This window comes from Lycorma delicatula, chromosome 1 (assembly GCF_047948215.1).
Source record: "Lycorma delicatula isolate Av1 chromosome 1, ASM4794821v1, whole genome shotgun sequence".
In the NCBI taxonomy this organism is placed as follows: domain Eukaryota; kingdom Metazoa; phylum Arthropoda; class Insecta; order Hemiptera; family Fulgoridae; genus Lycorma; species Lycorma delicatula.
Window position 1 is genome coordinate 231,727,527 of NC_134455.1, and position 17,221 is coordinate 231,744,747.

General features: G+C 28.0%; 2 protein-coding genes across 2 annotated transcripts in view; one reads left to right on the top strand and one right to left on the bottom strand.

Annotated features, from left to right (window-relative positions):
• The window catches only part of nAChRalpha1 (nicotinic acetylcholine receptor alpha1), a 671,059-nt gene that overhangs the window by 262,860 nt on the left and 390,978 nt on the right, over positions 1-17,221 (bottom strand). The window lies entirely within an intron of this gene.
• LOC142329532 (retinol-binding protein pinta-like) overlaps positions 1-17,221 on the top strand; it is a 210,776-nt gene that overhangs the window by 177,073 nt on the left and 16,482 nt on the right. The window contains exon 4 of the mRNA XM_075374207.1: positions 10,250-10,502. Coding sequence (XP_075230322.1) covers positions 10,250-10,502 — 253 coding nt within the window. The remainder of the gene's footprint in view (positions 1-10,249; positions 10,503-17,221) is intronic.

Here is a 17,221-nt window from a genome sequence, read left to right on the forward strand (position 1 = left end):
CTGAATGTGGAAATAGTAAAAATTTTAAAGTGAGGAAAGTATCAAATTATTCTGAAAAAAAACAGGTATTTGGATAATTGAACAAAACATTAACCGTTTAGAAATTTTCAAAAAAATCATTATGTGTTACTCACAACTAGCCATACCAGAATGAGACCGTTCCCTTAACAGTTTCCAATGACTCTGAACGAGAACAGTTTTCACTAACTTCGTTTAAAAAATATTACGAGTAAATTAATAAAAATAAATTCGCATGAGAAGATGTTTTGTTGTTTCACCTACACTCAGAATCATAACTTTAGGTAATACAACCAAAAAATGATCAATAAATAATCAAGATTTATATAAACAGATTATACATTATAATGTAATACATACTGTCAACGCAAATACTATCACTACGATTGTCAAATGGTTACCAACTGGCACTGGTATCTGTCTTGCCTAAGGCAGGTACCTTGCATAATTCCATCTCCATTTTTCTCTAAGTCCAACTAATCATATAAGATATAACTAACGTTATGGGAGTCATAAAAATCATGATATATTAAATTAAAAAAGAATTACTAATGTATTTCAAAAGTAAATTTCTTTATGCACATTTAATATTTTTTTGGCCTACAATTAGGAGAGGGGTAAAAATATTTCTTTAGGAAGTAAAAATCTTTCAAAGGAAATTTTTTTCAGATCCAATCAAATTTCAAAGTTACCTTTTAAATTCTGAAATGTATTAAAATCTTTTGATAAAGCTTAATTTGTCTGTGAGGTAATAACAAATACACAAGCTAAGCAATTATTTTAAGTTTTTCGCTGAAGTTTTCATATTTATAAAATTTATTTAATCTTTGAACAGAGAAAAAAGTTTCCCTCTGCAACTGAAAGAACACTTGTTTAACTTAAAAGTTATTGTTTAAAGATGGTTATTTATTATTTTTTACTTAGCATATAAGTTTTGTTAATTAGGGGAAAATGTGGAATAATATTTTACATTAATTTTTTTTTTAAGGAAATATTTTCTCTCGAAATTTTAATTATAAACCACTCAGAAAATAAAAATAAATCGTTTTCAAACGGGTGGTATTTTTTTTTAGGAAAGAAGTTCTTTTGAAGTGTAAACCTTTTTAAAAATGTATAAATTGCGTCACTAAATCTTTGATACAGTAAATGGAAAATGACATGTTTGTGGATGCTAACGAGTTACTGGAATTTGAATCTATTTGAAAATAAAACAAAATGGAAAATAATAGCCACGTAAGTCTGACTAGCCGAAGTATACAAATACGATTTGATAACAAATATATTATTGCATTTCATTATGCTGAGCACATTTTAAGATCAGATTCTATAAAAAGAGATTCCGTAGATACTTTATCTAAATTTATTAATGAAATTTCGTCAAATGTGATTTCACTCGAATCAATACAACTTCCTGTAAGCAAGTATGAATTTATTGTTGTACAATTTGTAACATCAAAACTGGATTACAATACTTCAAGATTATTGAAGAAAAAGTTGTCAAATGTAAGTTTTCCCACCTTTAAATACTTCATCGAATTTCTTAATTCTAGACGACAACTTCTAAAAAATATAATGCATTCACTTCAAACTCGCAAGTGAAAACAGAAAAGGAAACAAAAGAACAGCGTCATAACAATTCAACTAGAGCTTTTAACAAACGATTTACCTTGAATGATAAGATACAATTTAAAGGAAATAATGTCAGTTTTTATTAAAAATTTAAGTCTAAGCAACGTTTATTTTGTAATTCTAAACATCATTTACAACGTAAGAATTTTTATATTTGTCTATCAATGATCGCAGAGACTTTTTGAGGCATAATAATTAGTTTTTTATAAAGACCATTCTAACAACGAGTGTTACTCAAAAACATTATGTATGATTTTTACAAAAAATCATAATATACTCGTTCATATGGACAAAATTAATCATTCTAATTTAGATGATAATAAGCCTGAAGGTAATACCTATTGTTCATTTAATAATCAGTCAAACTAAAATATACTTTTATCTACAGTTATATGTAACACCAATGACATATATGGTGATCATCATTCATATAGAATCTTATTAGATTCTGGTATCCTGGAACATTTTTGCTCATACAAATTTGCCGAAAATTAGGACTTAAACTCATTAAAAATGATTCTCCCATTTGAAAGATAAATAACTATTTATCTACATCCAAATACAGTGTTACATTACGCTCTCGATATAAGAACTTTTCATTCAAAGAGCAATGTGTTGTTTTGTCTCATATATCAGACAACCTTCCATCAACCACATTTGACATTTCTAATTAATCTTCCTTGTAAAATATTTCTAGCAGATCCCAAGTTTAATGTAGCAAATAACATTGATATATTGATTGGAACTCAATTCCATTTGAGTCTTATCTTTCCAGAGAAATTCATTTGAGATTTCAGATACCCTATTATTCAGGAAATTAAGTAAGTATATAGGATGTAGTGGTCGTCTTCTTAAGAACATTAAGGGCAACAATACTTTGCATCTTTTCTTGCTCGTAACACTCATGAAAATTTTTCAACTATACTGGAGAATTTCTGGAAAATTGAAGAAATTAAACCATTACATTCGATGTCTTGAAGTGGTAAAAATAGTACTGATTAAACGTCGAATACAAGTTTTGAAGATATTAGTCATAGTGGAACTTTTAAACATAATCATATTAAAAGGAAAACAAAAAGGAAATATACTCGTAAAAAAGTCATAAAAAAATTACCAATGTCATGAATGAAATGCATGCAATAGCTCCAAATGGAACAGATATATTACATCTAACAATAAATCAAATGATTCTAATAACAGTGTAAATACAAAGATGAAAAATTAGATAGCGTTGTTAAAGAAGATGGTTTACAAAAATTCGTTAAAAGGCCAACAGTTAAAAGATAACGAAGTACTAGTACACTACCATTAAAATTTATTTCCGATGATATAACTGTTGAAGAATCGATTGAATTAACTTGTACAACAAAAACCATTTAGAAATTTAATTTATTGTTTAAGAATTGACGGAACATGATAAGAAAAGAGATTCATTATAAATGAAAAACAATGAAGTACATAATAATAATCAAAGTATTAAAGATATAAATCACAATTAATAACTGAATGATAAGAAAAATACAGAGAACATTGTTGTAAGACATAATAGTGAAGTCAAATGAAAATAGTAAAGAATCTAATAGCTGTGATATTAAGATGGAAAATGGTATTATAAAAAGTATTAATGATAAATTTTTTAATGATAAGGAAGATTGTACAGTAAGTAATTTAGAAGATAAAGACACTAACAAATTTAGTTATATCAATATTAAAAATTTATTTAAAAAAAATAATCATCATCTAAAATTAATGGTAATGATATTGAACAAAAATCTAAAACAGAAATTGATGATAAGAAGAATGTTAAAGATAATGTGTTAACTTGTGATAAAAAAATCATTCCAATTGAAAAAGATAAATTACGTCAACAATGTCGCAGTGTGCCAAGAAGTGATAGAATGATAGTTGAAGACCAAGTTGATAAAGTAGTAGAAATATCTGAAGCAGATGCTAAGAAAATGAAAGTCTTAGTCGACGTTAATGAATGGGGAGTAGCCAGGAATTATGCAATTGTTGTTCACAGCCATATTTTCTTATTAATATTAATAGAAGTGATATAGCCAAACAGCTAATTTATAAACGAGAGGAGAATAAGAAAAAAAAATTAACCGAAAAATCATGTAATTCTGATAAATGTGTAATAACTAGCTATGTTTATAACGGTAATATCGATGAATCACTCGAAACAAATCGGATTTTTTTATGTAAAGAGGACAGATGAAGAAGCAATTGATGAATTGATACTAAATAAAATTAAAATAATTGAAACTGTTAAACCAAACAGTGATTCGGCAACTCATATAAAGAAATCTTGGACCTTCGGTCCGAATTTGACACATAAATATGGAAAGCAAAAGTTATTGTAAGAGCCAGTGTTTGTCAAAATTACTGAAGAACGACAATATTGATCTGGTCGCAATCCAGGAAATACATTGCAACACTGAGGAACAATTACGGAAAAGGGGCAAAATAGCTGGACATGAAGTACTTGGTGCCACATACAGTCATGCATACGGCATCGCTACTTACATTACACGAGATGTAGAAAACCCCACTCTCATCTTCACCTCCCCGGGCAATGAAATTCATAATGTTGTAGTTAAAATCGGAAGTATAACAGTATCCATATGTATATAAATCACCAGCTGTCTCGTAGACAACCACAATAATCCAAATACAACCTCACCCCTGCGGTCTACTTGGATAATTTTAACGGCCACCACGAGCAGTGGAAATATAAGGACTGTGATGCAAACGGTGAGGCTCTGGTGAGATGGGCTGAGGATGAGACTCTTAGTAATGTATTTGATGCTAAAGACCGATTTAGGTAGCCAAATCTCACTCGTGACCTCTGTACTGTAATTTTTGATTGTAATTGGTGTTGTGTCTTGGTGCCATACGCTAAGTAAATAAATAAACAAAATTAAAGGCAAAAATTATATACAAATTAAATTTTCAGTTATAAAATCACGTAAAAAGTGTTGCAGTTTATGATTTTTCTTTTGTTTAGTTTAATATGGCTTGATTATTATCTCTCGATGTGTTTGAGTACTGCGTTGCCATATACAGAAGTGATATAACTTTCGTTTCATGTGAAATTAATATATGATTTCATCTTCTACCAGAAAATTATTAATTACCTTATATACCCTGGTTGCTCCGGGCCACAGTTTCTTGAAAGGCCCATTCATCTTTTTTTACAAATTTTGTCACTTATTTTCGACAACAAACAAATCTCCTTTGTATTCCTTCTTGTTGAAATCTAACCTGTTTATTGTTCTACAATAGTATGGTTTTAATGAAAATGGAAGAAGTTTGAAGAAAAAAACATGTATTTTAAACTTTCAAACAATATATAATACAATAACTAATTCAACTATGTAAATATGTTCAATCCGCCATACTTGGATCAGCTTTACTTGAAGATAGCGTTCTCATGTTCCTGAAATTCAGCCACCCGCGATGTTCTGACACGTTCCCGCACAACTTGAAGTCGTTGCTATTGTTGGTCATCTGTTTCATTTGCTTGCTTTGCTTTCGGTTGAATTTAACCTATTGACTTATAATTCCTTTTAGCTATTGTCAAATCACTACGGTATACACTTCTCAATGATAATATTGTCCGAAATTTCACTAAATACTATAATTTGATTTCACCCTCTATCAAGAAACTATGTTATATTCCTCGCATAAAACAACTGATATCTCACATCACCTGTTACATTGTTAAAAAAACTTCTCAAACAATTCAAACAAAAATTTGAAAATTCCAGTTTAGTTTAGAATTTCCGATTAAAAAATGATTTTAATCTTGCAGAATCATCTAAAATGTTCCAAAACGTTGAAAAAACCTTTAGAAAGTCCTGAAAATTTCCAAAATATGATAGTATTTGAAAATAACAGTAAAAATATAATATAGTTGTCACCACTCGCCCCTATCGCATCGGTTGCAGTAAGGATGTCTTATACCCCAGTATTTTTTTGTTTGATATTAAGTAATAATTATCCGATGATTGGTTAAAATCAGCCCCGTGGTTTAGGATGAGGTGTGGAAAAGACATATATAATATACATATCCACATACATAAATGTAATGACTATTTTTTATATTAAGATATATTTTTTGTTTGTAATCCGTAAAGATTATAAACTGTACGACATACTTTTAAATTATGTTTTATATTGATGACACCAGCCAAGATTCTTAATATGGTAGTTTTAGGAAAGCACATATCTACAAATGCATTTTAGGTTTGGAGAAATGAAACATTAGTTTAAAAGCATTCGCCAACATTGATAAATGCGAGAATTCATTCTTACAGAAATAGTTGTAGTTGTACGATTTATGATGGAAAGCTTTCAGTTTATCTCCTTAAGTTTAAATTGAAAATATCTTTATTTGGTTTTTGTAGCCGGTAAATGTTTAGATATTCATCTTCTGGAATTTGGTCAAAACTAGATTTTTGGTGTTTCTATTCATTTCATATCATCGTATACCATTGATAAGTGGGATTAGGCGCAGGTAATACACGAACTCGTTCACGCGTAGAAAATGAAATGGTAGTTAGGAATAAAATTAATAATAAAATTCACCATGGTAATATAAGTAACTACTGATTTCTTCAGATAAATTGAATCTAAATTTTAATTATAGTTTTTTATTAACTTTTTTTAATGTTTTAGTTTTCTCAAATCATATTAAAACATAAATTAATACGATCTCAATGGAGATTAAATTATTATACATACATACATTATTATATAATCCATAGAGCAGAAATGACTTGTAATCATATATTTATTATTCCTTAAAATTTAGAAACCACAGTTAACACCCAAGGTGATTGGGTTGGGTAGATGGATTGGTGAACCGGTGGAGAGGCACAAGGAAAATTAATACATACGCTACTTGCACTCATATGCGAGTAGTGTTGAACGTCGAAGATGCCCTTCTATTATTAGCCTTTATTTTATTTATATGAATACTTCTGTTTTTTATATATAATTATTGCAATATCTTTATTTGGTTAATCTTTTTGCATTTTATTTATTATTGTTAGGGCTTTAAAATTTGATATTTTTATTTTAACAAAAAATCACGAGAAACGTAGGAGAAAGAAATATAATTTTTGTTTAAGCAGTTCTATACCACCTATACCATCTGTGCTCGTGTCATCTGGATCGCCACTATCTACTGAATGAGATTTATTTATGCTTATTGGCGCTATGGTCAATGCTTTTGTACCATTGTTAGCTGTTGTAAAACTTGCTATAACTGCTATTACTGCTATACATCCTATTACTACTGTTGCTACTACTGTATACTGCTATTTTAAAACACTGCTTTCAATATTCAGCCGGTAGTTCAGAAAAGTGTTTTCTCGGAAATTTCTTTTATTATAATTTTCCGATGTGACAATCTTTTCTGCGACCTGAAAACCCCATACCGCAACCTCATTTTCGCCCATATAAATTTAATCGATTTAAGTTTAGACTGCTACAGTAATAATCTTAATTCGTTGCAACAGTAATCCTTCAATATTTTGCAGGGTTTATTTAATCGCACTAATTTTTATTGTTCAGTTTTTAACATATTTTCTTCTTCTTCTTTGAAAAATAATTACTTTGTTGAAAATAATTATTATTTGCTTTGACTTTGATAAGCCACTCTACCTTGTAATCTGCAGTTAAATTTTGGCTGAGTCATTGCAAAGATAAGCAAGAATGATAAGATATATTGTAGAAAAATCTTTTCGTGATGAATATTGAAAAATAATGTTTGTAATACTATGAAACGAAAAATAAGCATTGAAAAAAGCTTGTTTGTGAAACATAGAAAGTAAGAACACAAAATTAAAAACACTAGTGCATAAAAGCGACTGTCTCTTACTACTTCAGTCGTCTTGTCGCTGTACACTATCCCCTTCACTGCACTATTAAATGTGACACCATTAATTCAGATATCCCACGTAGAACTACTAGAAATCCTATGCGTTTACGCTTTCTAAATTTTGACGAGTAATAAAAAGATCCTAATTTGAAGATTATTAACATTATGAGATAATAATAATTATTCCTTTTTTGTAAGAAAAAAATGTTTTTAGTCACAGAATTTATTAATTTACAATTCGCTTACTACTTGTTTCACAAAGAAAGAAATATTGTATTGCGTGTTTAATTCTCTTCCTGACTGAATACTGAAAATAATTATTTTAAAATATTACTTCCGGTAATTGTTTTTTAGTTTTTTTAGATATATAAAAGAATCCTGCTATGAAAAAGAGATAAAGTAATACTGTGAAATAAATAGAGCCAGAACATTAAAATTATAAAAGTTAATACCAAAACTGTGATAAAAGAAATTAATCAGTATTTCGTAAAAAAAATTATGTATACATTTAATTTATGAGTCTTAAAAAAAACAAATTTTGGCTGAATAAGTCACATGTAAAACAAATAAAAGCAATTAAATACCAATCCTTTAAATTTAAAAAATACATTTACACATTAAGAACTTGTTTACTTATTAAGAATCCAACGGGTGATCAGCTACCAACCCTTGAAAACAAAGCAGTCAAACTACGGAGTGGAAATCCAATTTACTGGAACAAATTAGTCATTATGATGTCTTCAAATATCAGCTGCATATTTTTCACTCATCAAAAAGAAGCGAAGGTGAATTAAAAAATTATTTCTACAGCCTTGAAAGAAGATTTGTAAATCAGCAGTGGGAGTCATGGCTTTCTAATTTGAACTGCAGATTTTTGCAGAAGGCATGGTGTTTCTTTGGTGTTATTACGTTAGGTTCTGCCTATACATTATTCTCAACAAGACAGACATAACAGACGTTTTGAATCTGCTCTTAACACAAACAAAACTGTACTGAACCCGCCTTATATATCGAACAGAAGCATTTTTTGAGTATTTCTAAAACTTGATTCCTAACCTTCGACCTGGCCGATTCGAGAAACTCACCCACCAGTAGCTTTACCACTAATAAAAAAATATTATCGAAGCAATTCTGAACTACATTCTATCATGATGAAGTTACTTTAAGTATATAGAATAAATTTTTTAACTAAAATTTATCTAAACTAAGAAAATACCTGAGTTTTAACAGAGATAATCTTGTAAAAATATCGTATTATTATTAATAGGAAAAGACCTTTTCTAATTTCCTTTCTGAGATATTATATTAAAAACAAAATGAAGATTTAAGTTTTTGAATATTTTGTTGATTATTTTGGCAACGGTAGATTATTTTAAAAATTGATATATCCAGTTCTGCCCACAAATGCAAACAATAATTTTATAGTAGTAAAATGGTTTTACAGAAAATACAATAGTAATAATGTATTAAATTATATCATCGTTAAACGAATGGTAAATCCGTGGTTTTAAAAGTAATCAGTAATTAATTTGTCATCGGAAAAGAATTATAACTTGTGAATGAGAGCGATTATGTTATTAACGGCATTTCAGACACAGCTGACATTTTTTTTTTACACATTTATTTTCTCATTAATTTCTCTTTTTCTTTTCAATCAGCATTTAAAAATTTAACATAATTACGTTCTTGAATGTAAGCTATAAAACTGTTGGCTAGTTTCAAAATACTATTGTGATACTATATTTAGCTGTATACCGAAATATGAATTTTTCGAAAAGACCTAACATTTTTAATGTACATGATAAACGACTTGAAATTTGAAACGGGTAAAAATTTCATATTTCAACAAATATTATCGGTATATTTCATTTATTTTCCTAACGTATGCGTAGCAGTTTTTTCAAATAGCGAACAATAAGCAACAGCCAAATGATCCATTGAGATAAGGATGATATTTAAATGAGATGTAATCTTGCACTGTCCCAGACTGAACATTTCTGAAACGTGTTGTTAATTCAACCCCAACCATCAAAGTACATCAGTATCTACTATTCAAATCCGTATGAAAGGAAGTATCTACTAGGATTTGAATTTCAGAACATTCGATTTTGAAAATCAGTTGTTAAACAACTGATTTGCGACAAGTTAACCACTAGACCAGCCCGGTGGACTGGTTGACATATTTAAAATATTCTTCTGGTTGAAGTAGAGGAATTTAAAACTTGCACAAATAAGATGTCTTAAAACTTGTCTATTTGTAATTTTTTAATACAATGACATGTATACCTGTAAGTAGTCCAAGTTCTTACGAATTCACTATGAAACACATTAATATTTAAATAAAACACGAGTAAACAGTCATGACTGTTTACATATATTAACTTTTAACTTTATTATAATATTTTAACTCCTGATGAAGGTTTGAAAAAAACGAAAAATCTCGAGGGCTTAACACTTATTTGCTGGTGAGGTGGATATATCACTTACTAATTACTTTTAATTGCTTTATTAAAATGTACCAGCGGAACCATGTTCAACAAATTTAAGATTAAATGATAGAATCTTTCAAAAGGGTTAGGCTATAAGAGCTCATGAGCTGTTATTTTATAACAGCTCATACTCTTTTATCTACCGAGTGACATTTTAATATATTAATTTATATATTTGTTTCAAGTGATACGAAAGAATGAACTATAAATCTTTATCTTTCAGGGCTGTTGTATTTTTACCTAAGCTGATGCCAAGTGGTCGTAGGGTAGTAATATTTTCTCACCTTCAGGATAATGCTGAAGAGTTTGATCCAGTATTTTATTACCAACGACTTAATATGATATTAGAGGTACTGTTACAAGAAGGAATTGACTATTCTGGTCTCGAGGTCATCATTGATACAAAAAAATGCTGTTTCGGTCACATAACTAAATATAATCCTACACTTTTGAAACGGCTTTTCGATATTGGAATGGTAAGTAAAAAATCAAATTTTATTCTTATTCTTTAATACACTCACCATTCAGTAAATTATTTCAGATATTGTTAAAATCTTCAATTTTAATTCTATACCGTATTATAAGTATTTAATCATTATTCTTACACAAAATATAAATGTTTACAGAATAATAATTTTATTTTAAAGAAGTTGTACGGAAAGTTGCTAAAGGTAACTAAATTAAATGGTCAGTCAGAGATGGAATTATGATAAATTAAATCGTTTTTACTTTTATTCTATAACGAAATTATTTTCTAAATGTTTGTCTTTTTCAGGTATAAACGTTAGCCCTCCAAAAAGCGGTCTTTCTGAAAACATTCCCTCCTTTTATTAGTAATGAAAGCATTTTTTATTATAAATTTATTCAAAAAATATGGTCTATATGCAAAAAAATTAACCAAGCAAGGAAATTTTACGTAGATTTTGATCCATATTTTAATTTGAAAACTGGACTATTTGTTATTTAACACAATTAACTGAAAAATAATTTTTAAAGAACATAAATTTTCTTGATCATTGTCTATAATATACTGCTTCTTGTGTATATAATTTTAATGATAATTGTATTAAATAATCTTTATGCTCTAATTCTTGTAATAATATACTTACATATTCTTTTATAGTATATTAGAATATACTGTTATATGTAATTCGTATATTGCATTGCGTGTTAGTCATATTTTTGAAGAAACGATGCTTCAAGAGATAGATGGTTTATTAATATTTTACCGTTTACCATATTCACAACAGAACATATTCGGATTATCCATTTAATAAATAAACATGAATAAAATAGTTTACGTAAAATTAATTATAGAAAATGCTAACTATTCTACTTAATTTATAAATTCTTAGTATAAAAACTTATGTTAGATTAAAACAATAAAAATGCAATGAGTAAATGCATAAACATTTTTAATACGATCCTTAAATTACTGACGAAACGCAAGATAGAAGACAAAAAATATGATTAACCAAAAATGTAATTTTCTACTAGAAAGAAAACTGTAGAAACACATTTTCCATGTATGCATTTGAAATGATTCTGTGATTAAACTTTAGTGTTGAAAATACCAACATTTTATCGCTTGTCTAAGTAATCGATAAAATAAACGATTATCATGACACTATTATGATGGATTGTTTTATTATACTTTGAGAGATACGTTTCTTTAATTATAAAATTGTTTGAAAATTGGAAGGTAATTTACTCTTTTATTCGAATATTTTAAAATTCTGTTTTATTATTTTTTTTTAATTATTTATATAAAGTCAAAGAATTTTGTTAGAACGTACTTTTCTTTACAAAAATTAAGTGATCAATCATTATACAAAACAATAAAAAGATACATAAATGAAATTCTGAAAAAAATGAAATATAATGAAACTAAGAATTTAATTTATATTATTTTTATGTTGAAAAGATTGTGAGTATAATCTGATGTATCTTAAATTATAATAGCTCAAAATATACATCGTTGTTTCTCTAATAATTAAAGACCAAACTGAACTTCGGCTTCAACTTCTTGTTTAATCAAAGTTCCCTATATAAAACTTTCAAACTTTACCTAAAGGTAATACATTAGACTAAAGAGTTAGATAATCTCATCTAAATTATTTTTAAGTCCGTTTATATATGAAAACTAAAAATTAATTTTAAAACTAGAAATCTCTGAAAAAATTTATACATATTATAAAAAAAGCTGACAACAAGGTTGTAATATTGGCACTGGATATTTATTCCTACGTAATGGGATAAAATATGTGTACGTGGAAAAAAGGACCTAAAATTTATTTTTTGCTGTGGGGAGTATTTTAAAAGTATCATTATTAAATGTTTAAAGAAGAAAGGTTTTAAAAATTTAGAAAAATCGGTGATTTTTTTAATTTTTTCTACTCCCTCACTTTCAGAACCAGCTTCCAAGAAAACTATTTATTTTTATACGTTTACTACGTTAAATGAAGAAACTAAAAAAATTCCTCTAAAAAACGTACAACCAATAAAAAGTTACCTAATATTTCTTTTCCGTTGGTGAGGAGAGGATTTGAATTACGATGAAATTTTATAATAATATTATTACTAAGAGGTTGTTATTTAAAACAGAATAATGTTAAAAGTTTAAATAAACCAAAGAAAAGTTTTGAAAAATTAAAAAAAATAGATATTTCTTAACTTAGACAGGCTCCCCCACTATCTAATATTGCCACCAAAGAATTTTTTGTGATTGATTGCAGTACTGCTGTGCCTAGGAAGACATTAATAAAAATTAATTTTCAATATATGCAATAAATAAAAACATAGCTTTTTTATATCCATATAAAAATAAGAATCGTATTAGCGATTTAAATTGCATTTCAAGATAAAAAATAAAAAATCATGTTCAACTATGTTTTTTGTGTTAAATTCAGCTAAAGTATGCCCATAAAAAATCTGATGTGGACACCACATGACTTCCTTGTACGCTTATTAAATTATATTCGTATACACATTTTTTTTTTAAATGAAAAGTACATAAAATTTTATTCCATTAATAACTTCTGATAGTTTTTCAAATTTTTTTTTATTGTTATTGAAGTATTATTTATCGTCATTTTTTTTTTTTTAAGTTAGAGATTAAATATTAATAATAAATCAATATATTTAAATTAAAAAAAGGGAGATGAAGTTTGATTTGAACCGATGTGCCTTCCCCTAAGATCCAAATATTTCATAAATTAAAATTTTATTTGGTTATAACTCTAGAACCAATGAAAACAAGTACCAGTTACGATATATCGTTGAAAAGCTCTCAATGAGGGCCTACTACGGCAGTTAAGAAAAAATCCAAAATCCAGGTATTTTGAGGTTTTGGGCTTTTTTTTAAACTTTTGGTTCAGTCGATTGTAATCAAAAGGGTAAGTTCACAACAAGATCTTACAGCAGTCCTAAATCCAAAATTTTATCTTCCTACGATTAATCGTTTTTGAATTATGGGAGATACATACGTACGTACAGACGTCACGCCGAAACTAGTCAAAATGGATTCAGGTATGGTTAAAATGGATACTTCCGTTGAAATCTGAAAAGTGAATTATTTTGCGATCACAATACTTCCTTTACTTCGTACGAGGAAGTAAAAAAGAAAAAAGCAACTGAACAACAGAATTGTTACTTATCTCAGAATGCTGGTTTTCTTTCCATGTTGTACTGAAATAAATTTTTTACTTTTTTACTGATGTTTACATCTAATAAAAAAAGACTCACCTACCCAGAGATTCAACATAAATGGAAAGAAAATCAAGTAGAAAAAGAAGAGATTTAAGTGTTTTTTATTGCACCAATTTTAAAATTATTAATTTATGACAATAATACAAAACTGAATTATTTAATATATCAGACACAGATATACGTGAAAAGTTAAAAGAAATTTATACGATCCCCTTAAAAAAGGAATTTTTTGAAGTCCTTTAATAAAATAGATCACGAGTCTTTTAAAGACTTTTTTAAGAAAATCCCTTCAACGTTAATAAGCAACAGGGAAATACAAAAATTATGTGATTAACGGAAAAAGTAAGTGTTATTTGTAGCTTCCTTAATAATCTCTTTTTATTTTTGTTTACAAATGTGTTCCGTTTTAATAAACATGTCCATTTTTACATTTAGCGTGTATATTAAAAGGAACCTTTTCTTAATATAAACGTGTTATTACTATAAAGATACACTTTATTAATATACGTTGGAAAGGGAAATGTATGTTAAAAAGATTTATAAATTTCTACGGGTCTGGGCAAAAATCTTCTGCACAAGGTATATTTTTTGTCCCTTGAACAACACATAATGACAAGCTCCTGATTTCAAAATTATAAAGCAGTACAGAGATCAATTTTATTTTCACAGAAAATCAGTTTTATTTCATTAGAAAAGAAAAACATTAAACTAAGAAAATTGAAGACCATGAGATGTGTATTAACTTAGGTCCGAGTTTTGCGGTTGTTGCTATCATATATTTTAATTATGATTCCTTTTAAATTTAATAATTGAATTCAATTTGCTGTTACAAAGCTCGGAAAATTCTACTTAATTGTTTTAACTCGTAAGAAATCTAAGCGTAATTTCATAATTCATTGTGTGAATGTTTAAACTTTAGCAGCTGAAAACAATCTTTACCTAAATTAATTTAACTGATACGGTTCATTTTATAAATAAATAAAACTTGTTAATACAGTAATAAATTAACTCCTAAAGCACTGTTTTTCGTCATTTTAATGTCAGTGAGGATATTTTATAATGTTAAATTAAGTTTAATGGTGAATATTAAGTCAGCTTTATCTCATATAAAGCTGACTTAATATCAGAAAAAAAACATAATAAACTATTACTTCTTACATTACAATAGTGGATACATATACCGAATGAAAATTCCACAACTTAAAACTTCGAAAAAAAATAGATATTTATTGAAAATGATAGCTATCGTCACACTCTGAACATATTCAACAATATTATTTATTTACAACTGACACTAATTTAGATATAGGATGTTGTAATACAATAGTTTTTCGGGATAGCAGTACTAGTTATAGTTTTAAAATCAATATATTAAATTAGTTTTACAGTTATGGAGAAAAAGGTAGTATTTATTACCATCTTTATTTAGGGATTTTTTTTTTAGCAAAGATCTCTATTTTAATTTAGTGAAAATCTTAATGTTTCATTAGTGGTTTTTTAAATATAATTGATGGTGTATATTTTAATAATGAAATAATAAATAAACCTTTAATAGATGAAATATATCAAATAGTTTTAAAAGTAGTTTACACAGTAGTGCGATAAATAAATTAGTTTTTGTATCGCTGTATTTTTGCTATTATTATATTAAACTATTATTATTAAAGTAATAGTAACTGGTAAAAATATTTTATAAAATCAAGCATAAAAATTATCATGTCCTAATTATAAAAATTTGTAACGATTATACTTACAGTAATATTTTTGGTGTTTGGTGAATGCTAAGATTAAGTACAGTAAACCAATATAAGAAACAGGGATTTGCATGAGTGAGAAATCCCAAAATATTACGCAAATAAGTACCAATTCTGACCACATTCACTCTAAAAGAAAAACAGTTTATCCTAGTTATGGAATGAAAAATATAAACTGAAGGTATACAATATCAGAGAAAAGAAAAAAAAGAATAAAGGAACAAATTTAACGAAATATACAGTTTATTGTAAAAGAAGATTAATGCATCTAAGTAGTATAAACCCACCGGGTTGGTCTAGTGGTGAACGCGTCTTCCCAAATCAGCTGATTTGGAAGTCGAGAGTTCCAGCGTTCAAGCCCTAGTAAAGCCAGCTATTTTTACACGGACTTGAATACTAGATCGTGGATACCGGTGTTCTTTGATAGTTGGGTTTCAATTAACCACACATCTCAGGTATAGTCGAACTGAGAATGTACAAGACTACACGTCATTCACACTCATACATAACATCCTCATTCATCCTCTGAAGTATTATCTAAACGGTAGTTACCGGCGGCTAAACAGGAAAAAAAAAGTAGTATAAAGATTGTAGGTACGTATCTGAAATATAATGCAATACTACGAAACTGTGAAAAAAAATATTCTTGACTTGTTATCAGTTTCTAGTATACAGTAATGGTTGAGTAGACGTTTTATACTCATACACTGCAAATAAAATCTTTTTATCTGGAAAAAAATGTTTGTGTGTGCGTGTGTGTGCTCTTACAAGAGTTGTAGTCCAGATGCATTACTAAAAGATAAAATATATTATTAGAGACGAATGCCATTATGAAAATATATTTTCTGGGCTCCAGAAGAACCGAAAATAGAATAGAATAGAATACATAAATTTACTTCCGTCAGCAGTGTTCAGACTTAAAACTGGAATCTTGTTTATAATAAACAGTACCAAACAAAGAGAATCTTATGTTCACATGTAAACCCTAAACGTATTCACTCGCTTACTCGTTTTAAATATGCATGCATTTACATAAAATTTTCTCAGTTGATTAAGCAAGAGGGCAGAATCGGCCTGTTATTTTTTTTCCTTTTTACTCGTGGAAACACTCTTGGTCGCCAACAGCACTTTGTAAACAGTGTTTTAACACTGAACCACTCAGCTCTACTTTCATTTTAAACAGATCCATTTTTTCAAATAAAAATTATTTAACATATTTACTTCTCTTGCACAAGGTTATTCTCCATACAAAGTAAATGAAAGCGGCCACGTTCAACGATATTAATAATGAAACAGGAGGAAGGAAAAATTAGCATACTGCTTTTTAAATAGAGCCATAGATTAACAAATATAATACTAAAAGAAATAAGGCACACGTACAGGAGAAAAAAATTTAGGTTAATGATTGTAGTGCATTAATATTTAGACTTATTTGAAAGCATATATTTGATTCATGGGACGTTACTAATTCAGATAATTTTGGTAAAATTGTCATAGCAGAAAAATTAAAAAAAAAAAATTATAAAAAATTACATGCTAATCTAAATTAGACAATCCAAAATTATTGTGTTATTCAAAATCACAGTCACAGTATTATAACTTCTTGCATTAAGAAAATAACTCTTGTTAACAACTCGCTGATGAATAAAATTGCATAGGACTTGAAATTTGGTTGTGTTATTTACCAACAGAAGTCAAGATATAATGTGATAACCTGGTCACGCAAAAATTAA